This window comes from Brassica napus, chromosome C3 (assembly GCF_020379485.1).
Source record: "Brassica napus cultivar Da-Ae chromosome C3, Da-Ae, whole genome shotgun sequence".
In the NCBI taxonomy this organism is placed as follows: domain Eukaryota; kingdom Viridiplantae; phylum Streptophyta; class Magnoliopsida; order Brassicales; family Brassicaceae; genus Brassica; species Brassica napus.
This window is the reverse complement of record NC_063446.1, coordinates 7567497-7590388: the sequence shown is the minus strand read 5'-3', so window position 1 is coordinate 7590388 and position 22892 is coordinate 7567497. Positions and strand designations below refer to the sequence as shown.

General features: G+C 32.5%; 3 protein-coding genes and 1 pseudogene across 5 annotated transcripts; 3 read left to right on the top strand and 1 right to left on the bottom strand.

Annotated features, from left to right (window-relative positions):
- Nucleotides 1-140: 140 nt before the first annotated feature.
- Nucleotides 141-2941, top strand: LOC106346000 (FH protein interacting protein FIP2). Of its 3 annotated transcripts, none has more exons than XM_048752337.1 (12): nucleotides 141-291; nucleotides 392-494; nucleotides 750-877; nucleotides 1136-1270; nucleotides 1362-1508; nucleotides 1646-1729; nucleotides 1871-1917; nucleotides 2014-2087; nucleotides 2193-2251; nucleotides 2342-2401; nucleotides 2519-2599; nucleotides 2719-2941. In XM_048752337.1, the coding sequence occupies exons 2-12, from the start codon at nucleotides 449-451 to the stop codon at nucleotides 2770-2772; spliced, it is 915 nt and encodes a 304-aa protein (XP_048608294.1). In that variant the 5' UTR covers nucleotides 141-291; nucleotides 392-448; the 3' UTR covers nucleotides 2773-2941. The 3 variants fall into 3 exon arrangements, with proteins under 3 accessions (XP_048608294.1, XP_013640691.1, XP_048608295.1); XM_013785237.3 differs by having other exon boundaries at nucleotides 142-291; nucleotides 750-859; XM_048752338.1 differs by having other exon boundaries at nucleotides 147-291; nucleotides 413-494.
- A 226-nt stretch (nucleotides 2942-3167) lies between these two features.
- On the bottom strand, nucleotides 3168-8690 carry LOC106351074 (transcription factor MYB120-like). Its single transcript, XM_048752336.1, has 2 exons — nucleotides 6839-8690; nucleotides 3168-5445 (listed from the first exon to the last, which is right to left on the bottom strand). The coding sequence occupies exons 1-2, from the start codon at nucleotides 7166-7168 to the stop codon at nucleotides 4228-4230; spliced, it is 1548 nt and encodes a 515-aa protein (XP_048608293.1). The 5' UTR covers nucleotides 7169-8690; the 3' UTR covers nucleotides 3168-4227.
- A 1023-nt stretch (nucleotides 8691-9713) lies between these two features.
- LOC106345999 lies at nucleotides 9714-11913 on the top strand (annotated as a pseudogene).
- Nucleotides 11914-19233: 7320 nt separating this feature from the next.
- Nucleotides 19234-21499, top strand: LOC106345998 (GDSL esterase/lipase At5g55050). The gene is made up of 5 exons (XM_013785236.3): nucleotides 19234-19662; nucleotides 19954-20099; nucleotides 20385-20618; nucleotides 20718-20973; nucleotides 21144-21499. The coding sequence occupies exons 1-5, from the start codon at nucleotides 19389-19391 to the stop codon at nucleotides 21365-21367; spliced, it is 1134 nt and encodes a 377-aa protein (XP_013640690.1). The 5' UTR covers nucleotides 19234-19388; the 3' UTR covers nucleotides 21368-21499.
- Nucleotides 21500-22892: the final 1393 nt, after the last annotated feature.

Sequence of the window (22892 nt, the reverse complement as noted above, 5' to 3'; positions counted from 1 at the left end):
TTCCGTCTTTTAAAGAATGGGTAATATGTAGCAATGCTCTTAAGCTTTTTTTTGTAACGTCCATGTCTACTTAACTTGTATCATCAAACTGGGCTTAAATTTGTAATAACGGGCTTTCAGATCTTATCCAATAAATCCATATATACTTTCCTTGCTCGGGAAAAGCATAAAAAAAAAAAAAGTCGGAACAAAGTGTTGACTTTAAGCTTTGTGAATCCTCCAAAACCAAATCCATTGCTGATGAAATTGAGATACAGAATTACGATGCTAGATTCTGATTAGTCCTCAGAGGTAGCTTGTTCGATCTCACTCAAATTCTTCAGACCATTATTGATTTCATTTCTAAAACCTACATTCTTCTCCCCTTTTTTTTGTCTCGATCTCAAACTAGGTTCGTCTGTTTTTTTCAAAGATATCGACTTTCAGCAAGTTCTTTCTCTTCCCACTCATGGACACGACTTCTGAATCGTCCTCCATGGTTCGACTTAACATTGGTAATAATAAACTTTCATTCATCAGGATATGTTTATTAGAGCGAATCTTTTGTTGTTTGGAAGACGAAACATTTGCTAAATGGTATCACAATTATTACACTATGTCCTGTAATTGAGATGGTGCATCATTCTCAAGTTACCAAATTTTTCAGTTTTAAACCTCAAATGTGTATTGGGTTGATTTTAAAATCCTCTCTTGTAGGATGCTCAGGTCTTTTTCAAAACATTTAATGAAATGTTGGTGTTTATGTGCAGGTGGGAAGAAGTTCTGTACTACCATTGATACTTTGACTAACCGTGAGCCTGACTCTATGCTCGCTGCCATGTTTAGTGGCCGTCACGCTATGTCCAACGAATCCAAAACGGTTTTATCTGCATTCTTTGTTACGTTTAATTTCATATCATAGGCTTCCATTGAGTTGTATATATTTGGTTCTTTGCTCGAGTAGCCTCTTCATTTAATTATAAAACTTGAAACTAGTAAAGTAGAGAGACTCTGGTTTTAGATACCCATCTTAAGAAGTGTTTCGAAATGCAACTATCAGTTGAAATGCTTTCTTGATTCAATAGTATATGAGTATGCATATGTAGCACTTGTGACGAAGTATATCCACTAAAGTAGTTGATTTTGACCGTTGCAGGGATATGTATTCATAGATAGAGACGGGAAGCACTTCCGACATATCTTAAACTGGCTGCGTGATGGCATTGCTCCTACTCTCTCAGATCCTGATTGTTCTGAGCTTTTGCGCGAAGCAGACTACTATCAGCTTCTTGTAAGCTTTAACTTTTCTATCATCTTACTGTTTTCTCATAACTGGAGTCATTTTGCTTAAACATTTGCCTTCTCTTCTTGTTATTCTTCAGGGGCTGAAAGAAATATTAAAATCTTCAAGGAGAGAAACTGGTGAGGTAGAAGCTGAACTAACGCGTGTGGATATCATCAAATGTATACAATCCGAAAGAGTCAGGTTCCGAGGAGTTAATCTTTCTGGAATTGATCTTTCTAAGCTGGTAACATTTCTTAACCTCACATGCTTGTAGTTGTAGCTGACTTTCTGCGGTCTTAGTGCGTGTCAACATGTCATCTTCTTAATCAGACACAACTATTCAGTATTTACAGTCTGCATGTTTGTCTTTGAACAATGCAGGATCTATCCCTTGTGGATTTCAGCTATGCTTGTCTCAGGAATGTGTTTTTCTCTCGTACAAATCTTCAATTAGCCAAATTTCGTGTAAGCATGCTGGTACCAACTTTGTTTCTGCTGCTTAGGGAGAAGAGTATTATTTATTATATCATTTGGCGGTTTCCTTGATGATCTTTTGCTTAATCATATATCTGCTGAATTACTACTAAAATGCTCAGTTTCAAACAGGATGCTGATGCTGGGGGCTCCATATTTCACAATGCTATTTTGCGCGAGTAAGGAGTTTATCAATTTTTCTCATCTTATTATCAGATCATTTATACTTGACAACACTTGCTGAAAGATTTAAACTCTATCCTTCCTTTAAAAAGGTGTGAGTTTACTGGCGCAAACCTTAGAGGAGCGTTGTTAGCTGGTACAAGTCTTCAGAGTGCTAATTTACAAGGTGCATTATATTAACGCTTCATTTTGCTTGCTGATGATCTTTCAAAACTGTTATGAAAGAAGATTTTTTTTTTTTACATTATGAAACATAACTTTTGTACTGTAGATGCATGCTTAGTGGACTGTAGCTTCTGTGGTGCAGATCTCCGCTCTGCACACTTGCAGGTAGGTGCCTTAAGTGATCTTCGTAGAAATTTATCTTTCAACTGCTTATGCCAATCAGATTATGTTTGATTTCTCTTTCTTTCCCATCAGAATGCAGACCTTACAAATGCGAACTTAGAAGGAGCAAATCTAGAAGGTGCAAATTTGAAGGTAAGCAAATTCTATTATTGCACAGTTTCACGCTCTATATTAATTTTGTAGTGCATGATGAGACAATCTAAGTAGTGATAAGTGTGGTTTTGAACACATAATATTTATCTGGTATAGGGTGCAAAGTTGAGTAATGCCAACTTCAAAGGAGCGAACCTTCAACGGGCTTACTTGAGGCATGTGAATCTTCGAGAAGCGGTAGGTCCAATCCAAAAACATACATGCGCAGATTGATATTGATTTTTTTTTTCTCTCTCTTCTTCAAGTTTTTGAGTAGAGCTTAAACAGTTAATACTTGAGATATGTTTATGTAACAGCATTTGGAAGGAGCAAACCTTGGTGGTGCTAATATGACCGGTGCTATCCGATAACCTCTTTTGTTCAGACAGACTTGTAAGTCTTGTCTTATATTTTTATTTGTCACTGCTGCTTTTGGCAAATGATTTGAGTTTATATGGAAGTAAACATAAACGTTGGATCTCAAAGCTTTGTTGAAATATTTTTATATTTTCTTTGCTGATAAATGTTGTCTTTCTCTAATTATGTTTGCTTGTAAATGATGTCTAGTGTGACCCTAAGAAAGTTATAAGAGAATGTGTGGAATAAACAAATTAGTATAGTTACCGTAAATAAGTAACAAATCAAATATATAAAGAGGAAATTATCTAAAATATATTGTTTTAGAAAATTGAGTGTAAAAAAAGAAGAAAAAATCATTACATTATACTGAGACGTTGCTCATAACCAAAACTCCTGAACCAATGGAAAATGAAGGAAATTACACTTCCTGATCCTACATTAACATGAGTCTAGATATATATCTTCACACATTGTAGAGAGAAAATTAGTTAAAGATCATGTGATCTAAGAATCATTCAGCAGATATTTAGGGCTTCTTCCTTTGGTTCATATCCATCATGAAGAGCATCTTCAACCATGAGCATGTCTCAACTTCAACGACCGTAAATGATCGAGTCATCAATGGTTGTTTCCTCCGAAAAACTACAAACAAAAGAACTCATTTATCTCAAAGCTTTTCAAGTCCAATCAAATTCCATTTCCTTTGCTGCAACAAAATAACTCATTTATCTCAAAGCTTCGAATGCCACATCCCCGTAAGAGTTTCTTGTCTGTCAAGATTCAAGAAACACGTCTTTATGACCAGGTCATGATCGTTTTGTCGGAGATGTATCTCCCGCCTTCTATTCAAGAACGTCCTTTCAGTTAAATTTAGCTGCTGCCCCGGTGAAGGATGAGGAAGGTCGATCGAGGTCAACGTTAACGTCAGCGTCGATCGTTAGGTGAGGGTTGGATGTTGCAACAAGGGAAACAAAAACTCTTGCCAGGTCGGGAAAAATGGATCATACTCTTAATTTATTGGACGTCCACTAAGTTAAGAGAAAATATTAACTCCTTTCTAAAGTAGAAGAATATGAAGGATTTTGAAGAAAAAATACATGAACGTATCCATAATCACAAAATTAAGGGATGAAACAGCATTTAATAGTCAATGGAACTTTGCAACAAATACATGTAAAAACATATAATGATAAAAATAAAATCAATCTTTTTCTTGATCTTGGTCCGTATATTCTTTTTAATCTTTTTTCCAGCCGACTCAATCCAAGTCGTCCCATGAGAAGTTATTATTATCATTGTTGTCGTTTGCTGCAGCTGTGGAATCCGCCGGAAATAGTGAAGCGAACTGATGAACATCAAGAACTAGATTCTCATCAGTGACAGCAGATGACTGTCCATTAGAGATCTCTCCACTATCACTTCCCCAGTCAAGAAGCTTAGCTATGTCCTCTTGCATCGTGTTCATTTCAAGAGACTCCCCTTCCTTTGGTTTCAAATCTGCGTTTCAATGAAAAAAACATTTTAAAACTGTATCCAGAGTTTAGATTTCTAAAGTTTTGCGGTTTTAGTTTACCTTGTAAGGAACATATATTTTCAGAGGAATCATATTGTCCAAAAGTGACTGAGAAGAAGTCATTGTCATTGTTGTTGTTGTTGTTGTGTTGATTGTTTAGAGGAGAATATGTTAGTTGTCTCCGTTTAGGAGGTCGGCCTCCGCCTCCACCGTCTAGAGCCTCAGCCTCTTCCATGACATCCTCTAAGAGGCTGCAGCTTATACTTCGTCTGTGAAGACCTTTCTCATTGTCTGTGAAGTTGTTGACATTATTAAAAGCACATATCTGAGGGATTTGGTTTGAAGGGAGGTCTTGCTTCATGGAGTAAACCGGGTTGGTATGAAAGGAGGTGGAAGAAGAATTAGGAGTGTAATGGGAGTGAAGAAAGCTTGGGGAAGAAGTTGTTGTAGGATATGACGAAGATGAAGGATTTAATGAGAACGAAGAGTAATTATTGTTAGTGTTATGGTAAGTAATGGGTTGAGTGTTTGGAGCAGCAGAGGAAGAGTAAGGCAATGTCAGAAAGGAAGTGTAAGAGTCTCTTGAAACAGGGGAAAATGGTGCGGTTGAAACGCGGTTGGTGTAATTGAGAGGAGTGTTAGAATTGTTGTAGCGTCTGGCAAAGAGTGAAGAAGGCGGTTGGAGGAGAGGTGGAGGTCTAGGGAAAGTAAAGTTAGTGTTATTGTTATTGTTGTTGAAAAGAGGAAGAGTCGGGTATTGGTTGTTGAGAGGGGAAGATAAAGGAGATGAGAGTGGCTGTGGAGGTGGAGGTGGCCTGGAAGAGAGCTGAGAAGGCGTTTGCGGTGTGGTTGGAGTGTGAGGGCTTAGAGGATGGAGGAGATTAGCGGTTGATGCGTTTGTGGTATGAAAAGTGAAAGATGATGAGGGATTTGCGTTTACTGGTGTTGGAGATGGAAGAGGAGAAGATGACGGTGTGTTTGGTTGTGATGAGTGTGGATGGAAATACATTTGTTGATGTTGGTTTTGTTGATGATGATGATGTTGTGGATGTGGATGGAGCTGATGATTAGGGATGACATCTGGAGGATAGAGAGGAAGTCCTTGGCGTTGAAGACGTTTCAACCTCGTGTTCCAATAGTTCTTGATCTCATTATCTGTTCGTCCAGGTAACTATTTAACAAAAAAGTGCAGAAACAATTAGTTCTTTGTTTCCTCACGTAGCATGGGTAACAACAACTGCTCCTTCAGTTTCACAATGTCAAATGTTTTAGAAAAGATTTGATGTTCAAAATATGAAATGCTTTGATACTTTTAATATAGCTTTAAATTTATTGAAAATTAATTCATTAATAACATTTTACGGTATTATTCATGATCAGTTAATTCACTTTAAATTATATTATTAATAATTTTCAGGTAAATTTATTAATTTTGTATTTTAATCAAAATATCATACAATGTGAAACAAATTAAATCTCTTATATATTAAAAGAGAAGCATTACAACAGTTTTTGTAGCTACGTGTCATCACCACAATCATTCTTAGAATCTTTAAAAAATATGTTGGTCCATCAAAATATATAATAAGCTTTTTATTAAACTAATCATAAATTAATTATTAATTTTCATTGTTTCCTTAAATAAAAATAACGAAATTACCAAATGTGGCTAAAGTATATATGACAATTAATGATTTTGAATAATAAAGATTTGATAAAAATTAGTCTATTCTCCACTATTTTTAAAAAAAATTAACCAAATAAAATAAATTAAACAACCACATTAACTATATAGTAAAAAAATTGATTTTTCTGTATATGTTATATTTTGAATTTTTAAAAACGACTTTAAATGACTAAAGTTGTTACAAATCTCACATTGAATTTTTTTTTGATCCATGGTTTAAATTTTTTGTCATAAGAAGATATAAATGATTACAAAATTATATAATAAGAAATCTCATTTAATAAATATTAATATATTAATATTGTTTAGAATAAATTATGTACCATATAAAAATACATATGTATTTTAATAAATTTGCTTTATTTTTTTTGATAAAAACTTTGAACAAATATTGACAACTTAATATTTAGTTTTAAAACTTTTCATAATGTTTTTAAAATTATAAATGACTAAAACTATTAAACATCCCACAAAAAAATATTTGTTATCAGTGATTCAAAATTTTTGTTATAAAAAATACAAATTATCAAAAAACAATATGAGTATAAAATATTATTTAACATATATCAATATTAAAAAATGTATTATATATCTATGTTAATATCATTAAAACTTAATTTTATATCATATAAAATAGAAAAAAAGTTTGTTTTAATTAATAAAATTTATTTATGCGTGCACCAATTTAATCATATGCATAATAGTTACTGAATTTTAATTATCAATATATATGTATTATTTAATAATATGTAAAAGAACATATAATATGTAAAAAGACATATAATACATAAAACTAATATATATATAATATTTATCCCGCGGAATGCGCGGATATTAACCTAGTTTTTCATAATTGAGAAACATTAGTTGTTTGTACCTGAGCGGCCATACGAGCCCATTTGTTGCCAAGCTGAGCATGAAGCTGGATAATGATACGTTCTTCGTCACCTGTGAAAGAGCCTTTTTTGAGATTAGGCCGGAGGTGATTAGCCCAACGGAGACGGCAGCTTTTGCCGCAACGAGCAAGGCATGTATGTTTCTGAAGGGCGTTCCAATTTCCTTCACCGTTCTCTCTAACGTAGGCCGCCAGTATCTCATCTTCTGCGGCCGTCCATGGCCCTTTCTTCAGTGCAACTCTTCCTCCTCCGTCTGATATGTGATTGGTAGATCCACCATCATTCCCTGTTCCTACTGCGTACAGGATCATATGTTTTGTGTTCCCTCCACCACTGATTCTTTTGTAAGGGATTTGAGAAAGGTGAGACCAACAGAGTGATCTTCACCCCTCAAAGTTGGCCTTGGTGGAAATATTTTCTGATCCTCATTTATTTACAGTTTCCTCTGTTAGAATTGTTGACAAAGAGGGATAAGCAACAAAAGAAGAGAAGAGGTAACTTTGGTGATTTACGGTGTAAGTTACAACTGAAAAAACAAGAAATAAAAAAGATATATAAATAACATTGAGGAGAGAGATAGGAAACGGACTGTTTGTTTTTCTGGACACAACACAAGTCTTTTTAGACAACTCACAAGATTGGTTGTTCCTTTGACTTATGTCTTTCTATTTTAAGCAAATGACACTGGAAAAGTTGACCAACATTATCAGATTCTAACCTATAGATATTATAGATTCCGTGTTTATTCTTTATGCAGTTAATCCATTCCGAGAGCTTTTGTTATTTCTAACTTAAAAGAACATTTTCAAATATATTAACTGCAATGTATATTTGAAATCTACTAACAAATAATTAGACGATCAATGTTAGTTTTCAACTAATATTTAGGGATGTAAGACCAAATCAGGCTGTTGGGAATACATGAACACTAGAAGGATTGTTTTGCGGGAGAATCAAACGAATCCTCTATATACTAAAGTACAAGTTACCTATCCAATCAAAATTTGACATGTAATAATCTATTTTTTCCAAAGAAAAATACAAAAAAGAACAGTTGAAAAAGCTTTCACGTCAATCCCATTTTTTTGGCAATTCCAAATACATAACTACTTAATTAATCAAATTATCTTATTCTTACGTTCGTAATTAACTGTCTGGATTTCAAATTCTTTTTTTTTCTCTATAATTTTTGATCTATATATTTATTTATCGGAGTAATCAACATGGAAAATATATCATTTGCTTTAAAGTACCAATCAGATAATTAATAAAACAATTGTTAGCAAGATTTGGCCCTAACAAAAAAACTCATTCGATCTTTTAGTTTTTAAATCTCTCGAATTTCTCTGATTACCACTATCACGTTCATGTCATCATCTATAACTTCCAAATCATGGCATGGTTTCAAACGGTTTCATCTTATATATATAATTTTCAATCAACTAATTTTTTTCTTTATTTGCTTTTCATCTTTCTTCATCTCCATCGTTTCAATCTCCTTCACCAACCTTTTTTTACAGTACGTCTGTGTATGGACAAAAATACATACATATTTGTGAGTCTTCTACTCATATTCTATTTTATATTTTCTTTATATTAATATCCTTTAATTTTTTTAGTGTGATTTAGACTGTTGATGTCACCTGAGTATACTGATGTCTAAGAACTTCATTCTTCAAAAATGGAAAATAAGAGCATGTCTGCAAATGAGGTAATAATAAGTACATTCCACTCTATTATATAAAGAATTTGCTATTTACAACTTAGTTTTTAACGGCTTATCCTTAGATAGATAAATAAGTTAATAAAAATTTTCTAATTACTGGAAGCTAATAGACTCTTTGCATGTTTTGGTGATAATTCCAAAGAAAAATGAGTAAAATGGAGCAGCAATACAAATTTTATGGAAAAGGTATTTGATTTTAGAAAGACGTTTAACCTTATGCAGAATGAGAAGGTGACTAGACTTCCCAAGAATATGAAGTTCGATGACATTACCAAATTATTATTTTGTTGGAGACATAACCAAAGAAATGATGTCTAGACTCTCGATGGGAAAGGTAACTGATTTTGTAAAACCAGCAGTTCCATTCTTACTTGCTTTTCACTACCACGATTCAAATTTGTATTACAAACTAGCTTTAAGTTGGATTACCTACAAGCATTGATCTTCATTGTAAGAAATTATGGTATTATTTATAGTTTTTAACGATGAATTTGTGATCTATGATTACCAAGTTTCTTTTTTCAGTGTTCATAATTTTCTTGACCAAAGGTTTTCAAAAATTAAATTGGTGACTTTTTGAGTTCTTTTTTACATGACATCAATAATTTTACCATAATAGTCTCTGAACAAAGTTTTTTTTATCAAACTATAACAAATAATTAATTTTTGGGTCTCATTGGTTTATGTGGCCGATGTTTCTTGATTCAATGGATTATTTTTTTCTTCCAATATTAGTTTCAATTTCCCTATTTTTACACACTGTAGATTCAAAGATGAATATTGTGTTTAACATTATTACCCTTAAACATGTAGAACTGATTGTTTGCAAAAAAAAAAAAAAAACATGTAGAGCTGCTACATGTTAAAATTAGATTTTAGTTTTTACGTAGATAAAAACTTTGCCCGTACGCAATACGGGACTGAATACTAGTGGAAACTATATTAGGGGTCAAGTTATACATGCATGTACATAATACATGCATATTTATACACTATACGTAGGAGTAGAGGAGCGGAAATCTATATCTATAAAAAGGAGTTTTCTCTAGCCTTCTGCAGCCACGTCATCAACAGGGAGGAGTGGGCGTTTTTCGCCACGTGGCAGACTCCTATAATCATTGCTTCATTCTGTTTGGGTCGGGCTTCGTCTAAAAACAAGGCTTTTTTGTTAGATCTTAACCAGTTCGTTCTCGATGTCTTACGAAACGAACGTCTTTCTCTTTGTCTCTCCCTAGATTCATTCGACAATGTAATTTAATTGATCATGGCAGACAATCAATTCATCTCGCTTACTCTTTTATCAGTTCAGATTTCTCACCTTCCCCATCAATCGAGGCTACTGTATATATGGCGTCAAGGTGAAATCACAAAACTTATTCGAATCATCCTCTCCTAAAAACCCTAGAACCAGATCGTCGACTAATAGCGATTACTCAACTATATTATTCCGATTTTAAGGCTGGTTGTTCCGTTTTGGGAAGTTTTCTTCTTTTTTGGAGGCGAGGAATGTGAAGAAGCCGGAGAGCTTATAGGTGTCGACATGTTTTCCTCGATGAGAAGGTTACTCTCATTCAACACATTTATTTCAATTAGTTTATCAATTTCGATTCACTTAAGCAATGAAAACTAACAGACTGACGGCATATTTTTTTCAGTCGACTTTGGTCCACGGATTTATTGGGGCTCAGAGCAACTGAATAAATCAGGTTTAGGAAATATGAACAGAGCCATGGCTCTAGCTAATACTAACACTATTTCACCGGATAATTCTCTATCCTGTTAGGTGGTCAATAATTTTGCATCTGTATTCAACATTTGTTACCAATATTTGCTACATACATTTTTGGTGAAGCATGTGGGATCAAGAAAACCTACAACGACGAAAAATCAGGCTATCCAACGTGTTATGCTAACAATCCAAGTAGACGGTACGTACTGTTATAATGTTATTAGTTAGTGTTTATTGGTTCTTTAAGTGTCAATGCTCACTTAATAAACCTCACAGTAATCTGCAACAGGAGATGGTCTGAGCCGCATTGTTCCTATCTATGAAGGTTATGCCCTTCCACATGCTATTATGTGTCTTGATTTTGAGGGTCTTGACCTCACTCATGCGTTGATGAAGATCTTAACCGAGCGTGGTTATTATTTCACCACCACATCAGAGCGTGAAATTGTCTCAGACGTAAAAAGAAGCTTTGCTACATTGGTCTTTACTACAAAGCAGGAGCTTGAGAAAGCCAAAACTAGCTCAGGTGTTGAGAAGAACTACGAGCTACCTGATGGGCAAGTGATCACCATTGATTCTGAGCGGTTCTGTTGTCCTGAGGACCGATGTTCTTTACCAGCCGTCTATGATTGGTATGGAGAATGCTGGTATACATGAAACAACTTATAACTCCTTAATGTAGTCATCTGTAAGGACATGTATGGTAACATTGTGATCAGTGGTGGAACCCATTTTCCCTGGGATCGCTAGCAAATTGAGCTAAGATATCACTGCTTGGGTTCCAAGCAGCATGAAGATCAAAGTTGTTGCACCTCCTGAGAGAAAATACTCTCTGGATTGGAGAGCCCATGTTGGCTTCACTCTGTACCTTCCAGCAGGTATACACGGTCCCTATGACCCTATCATCTCATTTCTCTAAACCAACTAAATTGAATTCTTATCAGTCTCTAGCTACCCTGCAGCTTGACTAAACTCTAATGTTTTGTCTTAACGTGTGCAGATCAGGATCACAAAGGAAGAGTATGACAAGTCAGGCCCATCCATTATTCACAGAAAGTACTACTTAGCTTTAAGTTATCGTTTTTTTCAGAAAAGAAGGCGTTAAGCTGCGCTTTTTATTTAGTTTTCTGTACTTTTGTATTTTAAAATTCTGGCCAAAGACATTTTGAAGGATTTATGTTCTTATTTAGGGTGTAACTGGTTATTCATAGAAGGAATATTATGAATTAAAGGAATGATTATTTTTGGAATAAGAAAAAATGGAATGATAGATTAAATGGAATAAAAACTGAAAATATTTTTGGAATGGCTTTCCACTCATTCACGAAGGATTATGATCCTGAATAAAAGGAACAACATTTACAAAGGATTTACTTTTTTGTTCCATTCCAAAAATGGAATATATGGAATTGTTTTTAAAAAGTTTTCATGGTAACTGGTAAACATTTTATGGAAACATGTGGAATGACCCATTCCAAAGAGTTTTATTCCACAAAATAGCATTCCAGTTACACCCTTAGTTCAGCTGCTTTTCGAGTGAATAATAACACATCTTTCTCTCTTTAACTATTATATATTTATATAGCATTGTGTTTCAAGTTCTCTCTGCTTTATTTTTTCTACGTTTGTATATCAATTAAAGTGGTGAACTATGGAGATACTACATGATTAAAGAGAAACCAACAAATACTATAAAAGCCAAGTTAGGGAACCCAAGAGTCTAATTAACATTGGAATTGCCGAATCATACAAGCAGCCTAAAACAAAAAAAAATTTACATTACATGACACAGAAGACATCTTAGTAGGCGTTTGGTTTGGATCAGTGTCAGGGTCGGTCTAATACGCCTCAATGATGAGTCTGTTATGCTTAGAGGTGGTCCATTAATCACCATTTTTTGGTCTTTGGCCTCTGTGTCTCTCCTTAAACCCAGCAGCTATTCTCTATATTCTCCTTATATCTTCTCTCTTGCAATCTCCTGCTCTTCCCAGTTAAAATAATCAAAGTTAAAAACACTACCACCCATGAGTTGAAACGTTAAATTTACTTGCATATTCCTCGACTATATAAATTGAACCCTCTAGCTAAAATAAAATAAAAACACAACTCTTCCAATTTTGTTGTTGCATCTTATTCCCCAAGAACTGAATAGTGTTCCTTACATACTCATATACATATCATAAGCATATTTATGATAAATTACATCATATGTCCATTCGTATGAACATTGATATTAAACAAAAATAGTTATTTACATGGTTGTTCTATGATAATATCCAAATTTTTAAAATCAATTTGGCTATCATTTCAGTGTAACTAAAAAACATTTTAGTCAAATATAAACAATTCAGATATTACACTTTAAAAACATTCATCACTTTTACTGAACAATTTTAAAAAATTGAAAATTATCGCAATCCACATATTAAAATAATGATATATTATAAAATGATTTAAAAATAAAGCAAAACAATGTAAATCATATAAAATACTATGCATACAAATCGTATTTCAACCTCTCAAGATTTTAAATATTACACAAATTAAATAATCAATAAATTACTATGTATACAAATCGTATTTCAACCTCTTTGTGTAGGAGTTCTCTATTGGTGCATATAAAAAATACAGTTAATGTATGTATGTAGAATACTAAAATAATAATTTTTGCAATTGGTAGAAGTAAAATATGCTTCATTTGTTTTTAGTCTCGATTCTAAGTTATTTATTTTGCTGAAATTAGAATACATTAAAATCACACATGTATGCTTCAGAAAACTATGTTCAGCCAAATGGAATAAATAAAATAATTTTATACATAACCATATAACCAAGACTTTCAGTTTTATAAAAAAAATGTTTCATAAAATATTAAAAAGAAACAAATTTTAACTAGAACATGGTGGACCATCATCATCTAGACAAATGGCCGGCTCTAAGATTTATGGGATCATAAACGATTTATAAAGATTTCAATTAAAATTTATTTTTTACAAATTTAGGGGCTTTATTTTTTTAGGTCTATATCTATGTAATTTTCTTCAAAAACGTTTAAAATCTATTGCAAATATTTTACTTAGTATGGCTCAGAGCCGTCTAAAACATCTCTGGTCCGAAAATAGTGATTAGTTCTAAGTAAGAAACCATAAATGTACACTGAAGAGACGCGCTCCCAGCTCTTGAACTATATGGTTAGTTTTGGTCTAATCCAGCTTGATTTGAATAACATATGGAAACCTCACCCATCGAATCTTACAAATAATAACCGCCTAATACTTCAATAATAAAGTCGCAACAACAACAAATATATATTATCTCAAAATTGACCCTCTACCACATCCTAATACGAACCCTCATAAATAACAAATATGCAAAACTCAACGTAACATTTCTATAAGAAACTATACATCAAACATATACTACTCACACGTACGGAACCAACAACCACACCTTCCGCTCAAATATAAACAATCCGCCAACCACTCAACACCATAGCTTCTAACAAACAGTTTAAGCAATCACATAGTATGCTAAACCAACTAAAGCATCACCCCAAACACCCCCTCAAACCACGGGCATGACAGAATGATCAACCAATCACTCCCAACATCCAACATATTTCACGACATCATAGAATTGAAACATTAAGGTATTTTAACAAATAAAAACAACCCGCGCGAAGCGCGGGAATACCACTAGTACTTATATACAGTTAGCTCTGTACACAGTTACAACTAATGAAAAATGTTTTCATCTTATTTCAACTTTCTATATAGTATGAAAGCCAGGTTCACAATGTTACTTTTTGAAATACTAAAAGTTTCAATGTTTGTTTGTGATTATTGTTATTATTCCCTCCAGCTCCTATCGACATCAATGCGCGTGCTGCTGGCTGCTACTACATACGCATTGCTTGAATCTTCATTTCTTGCGGGCTGTGGCGATGAGGCATCTGGTAGAGCATTGGTGTTGTGTTGTGCTCTAGCTTTTTCATCGAAGTTTCTCATCAACTGTGCTTGTTCGCAGTGGCTTAATTTGACTATTGTCTCATGGGTTATTGTTGTGAACCTTATGCTGATGCTCGTTTCATTTCATTAGCAAAATCAGAGGATGTCAAAGTACTCAATCCACCAAGGGTTATCCCGTTAGTAGCCATATCTTACTTTGAGGCTTGAAAAAATCTACCGGAGAAGCACTTCGATATTAATGCTGGCTCTTAGATTTTAGGTTTCCTACTTGATTAGCAACAAGTAGACCCTAACTCAAGCTTGAAATTGACTAAACAGAATTCGTATCCACTTATCCAAACATTAATATAACCTTCAACAATCAGAAATTTAAAATTTCATCTGTTAGTAGTATCATGTACCAGATATATCAGTTAACTAATTCGAGCAAGAAAGAAAAACTGACTATATCAGTCACAGAAGTTGTACGCCAGTTGGTAATGAGATGGCGTCATCAACAATATGTGGGTAGTCTAGTCTATATGAATTCAATCTATATCCCAATTTCCAAAGCACCACACCGTATATAATAAATAATCAATTTATCTACTGTATAATATGTTGATTCATTGATGGATTAATTAGTGCCGGTGTCTGCAAATTAACCACTGTTGCCTGTTGGATACTAAGATTACAGGTAGGCAGTAGTTGTTTACATATTTGTGTCTTACGTGTACATGCATAGACGATAACACGTATAATAAGTATATTGTATTTGTTGCACAGACTAGACAATAATTGGTAGTTACGTTAATTAATAGTTTATCAGATAATGCCACGACCACAAACGTGCAGCGTTCTATAATTAATATAGTATTACTACAAGTTAGTTTAGGTAGTGCCCAATTCTGTTTTACAGTACCAATAAAGGAAATTAGTATTCTTTAACTTTTTGATCAATATAACTACAAAAACAACGTTTGATTAATATAATTAAATCAATATATTAATTCGAAAACAATAAAATCTGTAATTATTTGCGAATCTTCTTAAATAGTGTTATGTTTTGACAGTATATACCGACATCAAACTGAAATACAACTTATGCGAAACCTTTTTTCTTATTAAGTAGGAAGAGTTGGTTCTTGGACCTTAATCTTTTCCTATATATGCTTAAAACCAGTCTTTGCTAATACTAGAAACACGGTGTAAGGCATTCTTTTTATGGGAGCTTGAATTAGAAACACAACAGGTTAACCACTAACCTACATAGTACATACGGTGGTAACTTGTGAAACTTAACTACCGGATATGATTTGGTTGCAATTGCTTATATAAATATTTGACATTTAACCAAAACTCAGGCGAAATAAGTGAGCTGTTTAAGAAGGTGCTAATTCGACCCCAAAAAGAAGGCGTTCGATATTCAAAACGTGTTGAAGCGTCGTGTATCTTTAGCCATATTCTGATCTAGTGTACACGAGTTAATTAAACAGTACTAGAAACTATAACCAGCTCTATATAGCTAAAATCCTCTAGCTGGATAGTGGATATTATCAGTTTAGTGGAATTATAAGAAAAATGATTCGGTCAAAGTCATGTAAACTTGTGCGGGAAAACATAATATTACAAGTCAAACAAATACTCGTGTTAATGAGTGTATTAAAAAATTGTGATATGTGTAACTGTGTATTTAACGAAAATTTTAAAATACAATTCAAGAAAAGATGACTTTCTCGTTGATGTCATCTATATGTGGTATGGTCTAATGGTCTTGTCGCAGTCTATTGTTTTTATTAATGTGAATGCAATCAAATTAATTCAAGCAATTTCTTTACGGTCTTTTTCTCGCCGTCTCTTTGGTTTTATTTATGTGAATGCAATCAATTAACCATACATGCAATTTAGTTATGGTCTTTCTCGCAGTGTCTGCGACTCTGAATGCACAGTGGGCAATAGCTCAGTTGACACGGTGAAAAACTACAGTGACCACCTATCGACTTCCATTGTTAGATCTCTTATTGCTCGCTGTAAAAGTTTTAAATGTCAAATACGTTTTACATGTTTCTATTGTTATTACGGAATTAAATACAGGATCAAACCCGATTTTGGTCAAGAGTATGAATAGAATGCTATTCTAAATTTTAGTCACCAAAAAAAAAGAAAGATACTATATGCTTCTTTTATTTCGTGATTTTAATGCGGACATTAGGCTTAAAAGGACGAACTAGATACTTCTTTTGTCAATGGCCATTTAAGTCAGGACGCGTATTGTGTTACACGCAATATCGATCCCACATTCACATGGCACTTCAAATGATGATAACTAACTCAGTTCTGGCATAGATAACAAAAACAATATGAATTTCTATATTTAGCGAATTATGTGATAAATATGATTTTAATATATTGTAATATATACCACTGGAAAATTATATAGTACTAGGAGTTTTCCTGCGCCATGCACATAAATAGTAATTTTTAACATAACAATTTTATTTCAAAAGAAAATTTTGATTTATATTTCAACATTATTAATTTATATTTTAACTTCAATTGTTATAAAAAAATCATAAACGTATTTTTGTAATCTTATTTCTTTTGATTTGGTATAACTATTTAAATTTGATTTTATTTAAATTTTAATAAAGATAAAATTAGATTTTATAAAAATAGTTTTAATTATATTATTGTGTTTAGTGATTATTTATTTTAAATATATATATATATATATACATATATATATATATATATATATATTTGCATATAAATATAAATTCTAATAAATTTGAGACTTTGTTTGTTTTAGTTAAACTGAAAAATCTTTTTGTTAATTTAAACGATGAAGATGAACAGATAAATTTAAATAATGTTTAAATATTTAACTATCAATTTTTTTTTTAGATTAGTGTTACTTTATTTACTTTATTTTTATTAATGTGAGATACATATATACATATATATTATTATTTTAATTGTGATATATGAATTATTAATATATTTAATAGTTTACCATAAATAAATATTTATATCAAAAATTGACATTAATGATGATATACGAGTTATTTTTACTACCATATTTAAAATCTCTGCAAAATTCTTTTAATTTTTATAAAGAAATTTTACATCTCACAATTAATACGATGTCATGTCACTATTTTCTAAAACCATGTCATCTATTTTAAGTTCCATGTCATCTTTTTTTCAGCGAAAATGATTGTAGTAACGATATGTGTATAAATCACTTCGCAAATATAATCTAGGGGATATTATATATTTTAATTTATTGCAAATAACAATATACTATGGAACCTTTACGTACCAGTTGACTTGTTAGTATGAACTTGAGAAATAGTGAGATAGCAAAAACATCTAAGTTTATAATCTAATGAACATGTATTTGTCATAAAAGGTTTTACTTTCATGTAATCCTCGTTAGATGAGGGATCGCCGAAAATATAAATGCTTTACATAGGATAATGGAGAGGGGGATATGATTGTATGGACTAGAATAAAGTGAATATCGCCACCTTAGTGCGAGAATAACATCCATATAAGAAAGAATTGGAAGTTTGACTAGTTAAGCAAAATAAAATAATTGAAGATGAGCATGTATCTCACGACGATACAAATAAGATCAACCCCAGTCTTCTTTCTTTTCTTTTTTCCAAAAGAACCCCAATCTCTTTATTTTTTAATTTGATCAAAGAACCCCCAATCTCTTTTTGTTTCAACATTTCCTCGTAAATACTATCTTTATTAACACATGGTGATAAATTCCCATGATAAAAAGTGAAAAAACTATATATAAAGTAGCTTTACCAGTTTCACATTTAGAGACACTCTATGCGTTTCAAACTAAAATATTTTTCAGTTTTTTTTTTTACAATATTTCGAACTTATTTACAGTTACAAAGTTATATTTATTAAACTAGCCGTTATAGTATTTTTTGAGTTTCTTTGAAAATATTTAAAACTTATTTACAGTTAACAAAGTTATCTTTATTTAAGCTAGCTATTATAGTATTTTATTTTACTTAAATAGTAAAAGAATAGAGGGAAATTAAAAATAGTAATAATTTTTGTAACTTAGTATATAAAGTAATAGTTATACGCTGTAAATAGAAGCCATATAATATGTGAAAAATAAATAAAACAGGTGGACAGTAAAAAAAAGAGCAAATGTTATTTTATAACTAGCTGAACTCAATATATTTTACTATATTCCATTTGCCTAAGGCTTCGAATGTTTTAATCCGATTCGCACCGTACCGAGGTTAACAGTAACAAAAATCTTTACATATATCATATATCTATACGTTTTTATATTTGTTATAACCACACCGCAGTTATACCGCTTGTCCCGCACCGCTCAATCCACTGTTACCATTCGAAGCCTAAATGAATAACAGCAACAACTATATATGTTACTAGACATGTATTTATATCCGGTTCACCTAAAAATTATCATACTATGATTCATATGCGAAGATGATATATATATTTTTTTGAACAATGCTAAGATGATATATATAGATAGAAAAATGCTTAAAATCAATGTTTTCGGTGCAATATACTGCTTAAAAAAAAACATATCGTGGTGATCTATTGGTTTTCATTAGAGAGAAGTAGTCTTGTTAGTCCATACTAGAAATTGACTTCCATTTAGTGCGAAATTATTAGTTTCACATGTGATCACGTAGATATTGAACCACTGTTTTTGCAGCTTGCCTATTTGAATACTCAAGAAAAAATCCATCCATGAGCTGCATCTCCAATCCGGAAATTAGTTACGTGTCTTTAATATACTTGAGTTTAATAGTTCAAACAAAAAAATATACTGCTTAAAAATGAAATTGCCATAACAGTCGCCCGAAATACCATAGATTGACATGATCTGTCTGACAAGGACCACAAAAGAAGCTGCCTCTTTTTTTCATTTTTATACTTCCCTCTTTTCACATTATCTATCTTTATATTATTTTATTAAATTTGTAAATATTTCCCATCAAATTCACATCTCTTTTCTCTCTATATAATGCACACAAACTTTATATCTCTCTTACAACTCCAAGAGCCTCGGAGCAACAAACCCCATATATTAAAGAGTTCGCCGAGAGAAAAAGAACATGCCGACGAACAACACACCGTTCCTTAGAATGTTTCTCATCTTCCTCGGTTTACTCTGGTTCGATTCATTTACCGGTTTAGAAGCAGCGACCGGAAAATTAGCTTCGGTTCCGGGATTGTACGTGTTCGGAGATTCGTTGGTTGATGCCGGAAACAATAATTACTTAGCAATCTCCATATCCAAAGCTAATTATCCACATAACGGCGTCGACTTTCCTAACAAGAAAGCCACCGGAAGATTCTGTAACGGCAAGAACGCTGCCGATGCTATCGGTGAGTGTGTTTTTTTATTCTACCGTGTTAATTTTTTTTGTTTGTGTATGAAATGAAATTATTTATGTTTGGCATATCCTTTATGTTATGTAAGGCCACAATTGGTTTGATTTAGATACCGTGACATGCAGGCTATTTTAATTATAATTATATTCACTCTTAATCATAAAATAAATGGTTATAAGTTGAAAAAATAATCAAAAGGATACCAAATTTTACATGTAATCCTAAGAAATAATTATCGAAAATGTTTCAAAACTAATCTTATTTTGTTTGTTGATTAATATTTAGCTGAGAAATTTGGATTGCCGTTACCACCGCCGTATCTCTCACTGAAAGGCCCATTTAAAGAGGAAAAGAAAAAATCTGCCGCCATGACCGGTGTGAATTTTGCTTCAGGGGGAGCTGGAATCTTCAACAGTTCCGACCATAAACTTGTGAGTTCTTTATATACCCCCTTAATTATATTATAGTTATTTTAAAGTTTTGGAGAAGAAATAAAATGAGTATTGATTCAATGGTCGACATTAATTTTGAACAAAAGTGACATGCAAGTGTCTCCTTTACTATTATCGCCAGGGAGTAATTTAATAAAACAGAAAATTACAAATAAGTACAAAACACGTGATGAGCGTAAATCAAACGCGCACCCTTTATATCCGATACCCACGAAATAAGGTGAAATATGATGTTTTAAAATTTAATTATTTAAAATGTTTCAGGGACAAGCTATTCCTTTATCACACCAAGTGAACCATTGGCTCTCTATTCATCAAGAACTGACGAGTCAACTTGGACCAGCCGAAGCACAAAACCATCTATCTAAATCTCTGTTCGCTGTGGTCATTGGCAGTAACGATCTTTTTGACTATTTTGGGTCGTTCAAACTTAGACAAAAGACCAATCCTCAACAATATACACAATCAATGGCTAATGAACTCAAAAAGCAACTGAAGGTAATTGACACAAACGTTAGAACATCTAACACTTGTGGTTACCTAAATAAATCCCTAGAAATTGATTATATTTACTAATTGAAAAATTGTATTAAATAGAGAATTCACGATACTGGAGCACGTAGATTCCTAGTAATCGGAGTAGCAGAGATTGGTTGCATACCGGGGAAAAGAGCGAAGAACTCGACGGTCCATGAATGTGACGAAGAGGCAAACACGTGGTGCTCTTTGTACAACGAAGCTCTAGTAAAGATGTTGCAACAACTCAAACAAGAGCTGCAAAACTCAATGACTTACTCTTACTTTGACAACTTCAAGTCCTTGCATGACATTATTTCCAACCCTGCCCGTTACGGTACGTGAAAATTTGTATAATTTCTTACAATTAAATTGTATATTTTTCATGTCACGAGATTGATATATAAAAAATAGTTTTGTTGTTGATAATATAAAAATAAAAGATCGAACAAACAAAAACAAAACGGCATCTTTTTTTTAAACGGTATCTATGTTTTGTGATTTCAGGTTTTACTGACGTGACATCAGCATGTTGTGGAAATGGGAAACTAAACGCAGATATTCCTTGTCTTCCAATCGCGAAGTATTGTTCAGACAGAACCAAGTATCTATTCTGGGATCGCTACGGTCATCCCACGGAAGCTGCTGCTCGGACCCTCGTGGATCTTATGTTATCTGATGATTCACAATACTCATCTCCGCTAACTCTCGCTCAACTGATCTCTTTATGATCAATACGGCTTAATTTTTGAATTATTATAACATCAAATATACATGGATTTGGGAGACTTATAATCAAGTATATGAGCTAACGTTTGTTAGCAATGAAATAAATATTTATTATATTGACTAGTTTTCACTCAGTTTTTGTTTCCTTTTTATTACGCTCAATGTTCCAAAACAATATACATAGTCCACCTTAACAAATGCAACGTTACACGGTTGTAACCAAATTGGTACATTAGTAATTAGACAAATCGAAATGGATTCAGAATCCATTAGTATGAAACATTTTCTTTTCGATGAGCTTAAACAATTCACTGAATGCCTCTAGTAACATCTAGAAAATTGTTAGGTCAAATATCTAATAGTGAAAGCCAGTAAAACAGTTATATATTAACACTGCTGCGAGTTCTAGCAACACTCATTTAACTAACAGATTTTATTTTCCAACACAAGTAGATGCTAGCCGTATGATGCTCGCAAAATCCACAGCCACAAACACTTCTGTAACTTAAAAAAATTGAAATGCAGAAGGAAGACTGAGATCTTGTTCGAATTTTCAGGAAGATTACTCTGGATTTATGACAAACAAGTTTTTAAAGGTTACTACTGTAACATGGTCCATTGCAACATGTGTCATTTTAATTATATTATAAATATAATTTATAGTTATGAAAATAATACATAAAGTAAAAAATATTGTAGACTTTTTAGTAGTTACTTATGCTAATAATTAAATTTTTATGATTTATCTAATATATTTTTAATTTATTTTATTTAAAAATAACAATTTTGGATCTGTTATACATATGTTTTCACTTCTACATATAAGAAGACCTCCAAAATATTTAAACAAAATGTCAGTTTAAAACCAAAACCTAAAATTAAGTCCATATTTATACAGTGCTAACAATAACGTAAATTCCTCAATTCTTTACGCGTATACATTAGTAAACACGTCAATAACGAGCCCACATTCCCAATACACCTCAAATCATGGAAACTTACTCGTTTTGATATAGATAACAACAAAGAAGCTCTGTCTGATGTATATAAATATATATATATTAATGTGAGAAATATAATATAGTCCCTCCGTTTCCGAAAGTAAGATTTTTTAGATTTTTTTCTTGTTCCACAAAGATAAATTTTCTATATTATTAAGATACTTTTTTATATTTTTTAAGAACATTAATTGAGAATATTTGAATTGATTAAATTTCATCGATAGAAAATTATTAGAAAGTATATAATAAAATAAAAAAATAAATTAAATAATAGACATTAATTAAATTCTTAACAAGCGTACATATTCTAGAAAATCTTACTTTTAGGAACAAATGTAGTATATTGTAATATATGCCATCAGAAATAATCTGCTATTTATGAACATTTTTCAGTCGTTCACAGTTATTTGTAAAATACGAAACCATGACAAACGAATTAGGGGTATGAAAAAATTATGTTGATGAAGACCTCAATTTTTGTGGGTTCCTTTACTGATCGGACAAATGAATATGAGACTATGAGTAT

Bases quoted from the DNA above. Each gene is read 5' to 3' on its own strand.
- LOC106346000 (XM_048752337.1), top strand. From the start codon at position 449: ATGGACACGACTTCTGAATCGTCCTCCATGGTTCGACTTAACATTG. The intron at 878-1,135 runs GTTACGTTTAAT...TGACCGTTGCAG, and splicing joins CGGTTTTATCTGCATTCTTT to GGATATGTATTCATAGATAG. The intron at 2,600-2,718 runs GTAGGTCCAATC...TTTATGTAACAG, and splicing joins ATGTGAATCTTCGAGAAGCG to CATTTGGAAGGAGCAAACCT.
- LOC106351074 (XM_048752336.1), bottom strand. From the start codon at position 7,168: ATGATCCTGTACGCAGTAGGAACAGGGAATGATGGTGGATCTACCAAT. The intron at 5,446-6,838 runs GTACAAACAACT...TTTGTTAAATAG, and splicing joins GGGCTCGTATGGCCGCTCAG to TTACCTGGACGAACAGATAA.
- LOC106345998 (XM_013785236.3), top strand. From the start codon at position 19,389: ATGCCGACGAACAACACACCGTTCCTTAGAATGTTTCTCATCTTCCTC. The intron at 20,100-20,384 runs GTGAGTTCTTTA...AAAATGTTTCAG, and splicing joins ACAGTTCCGACCATAAACTT to GGACAAGCTATTCCTTTATC. The intron at 20,974-21,143 runs GTACGTGAAAAT...TTGTGATTTCAG, and splicing joins TTCCAACCCTGCCCGTTACG to GTTTTACTGACGTGACATCA.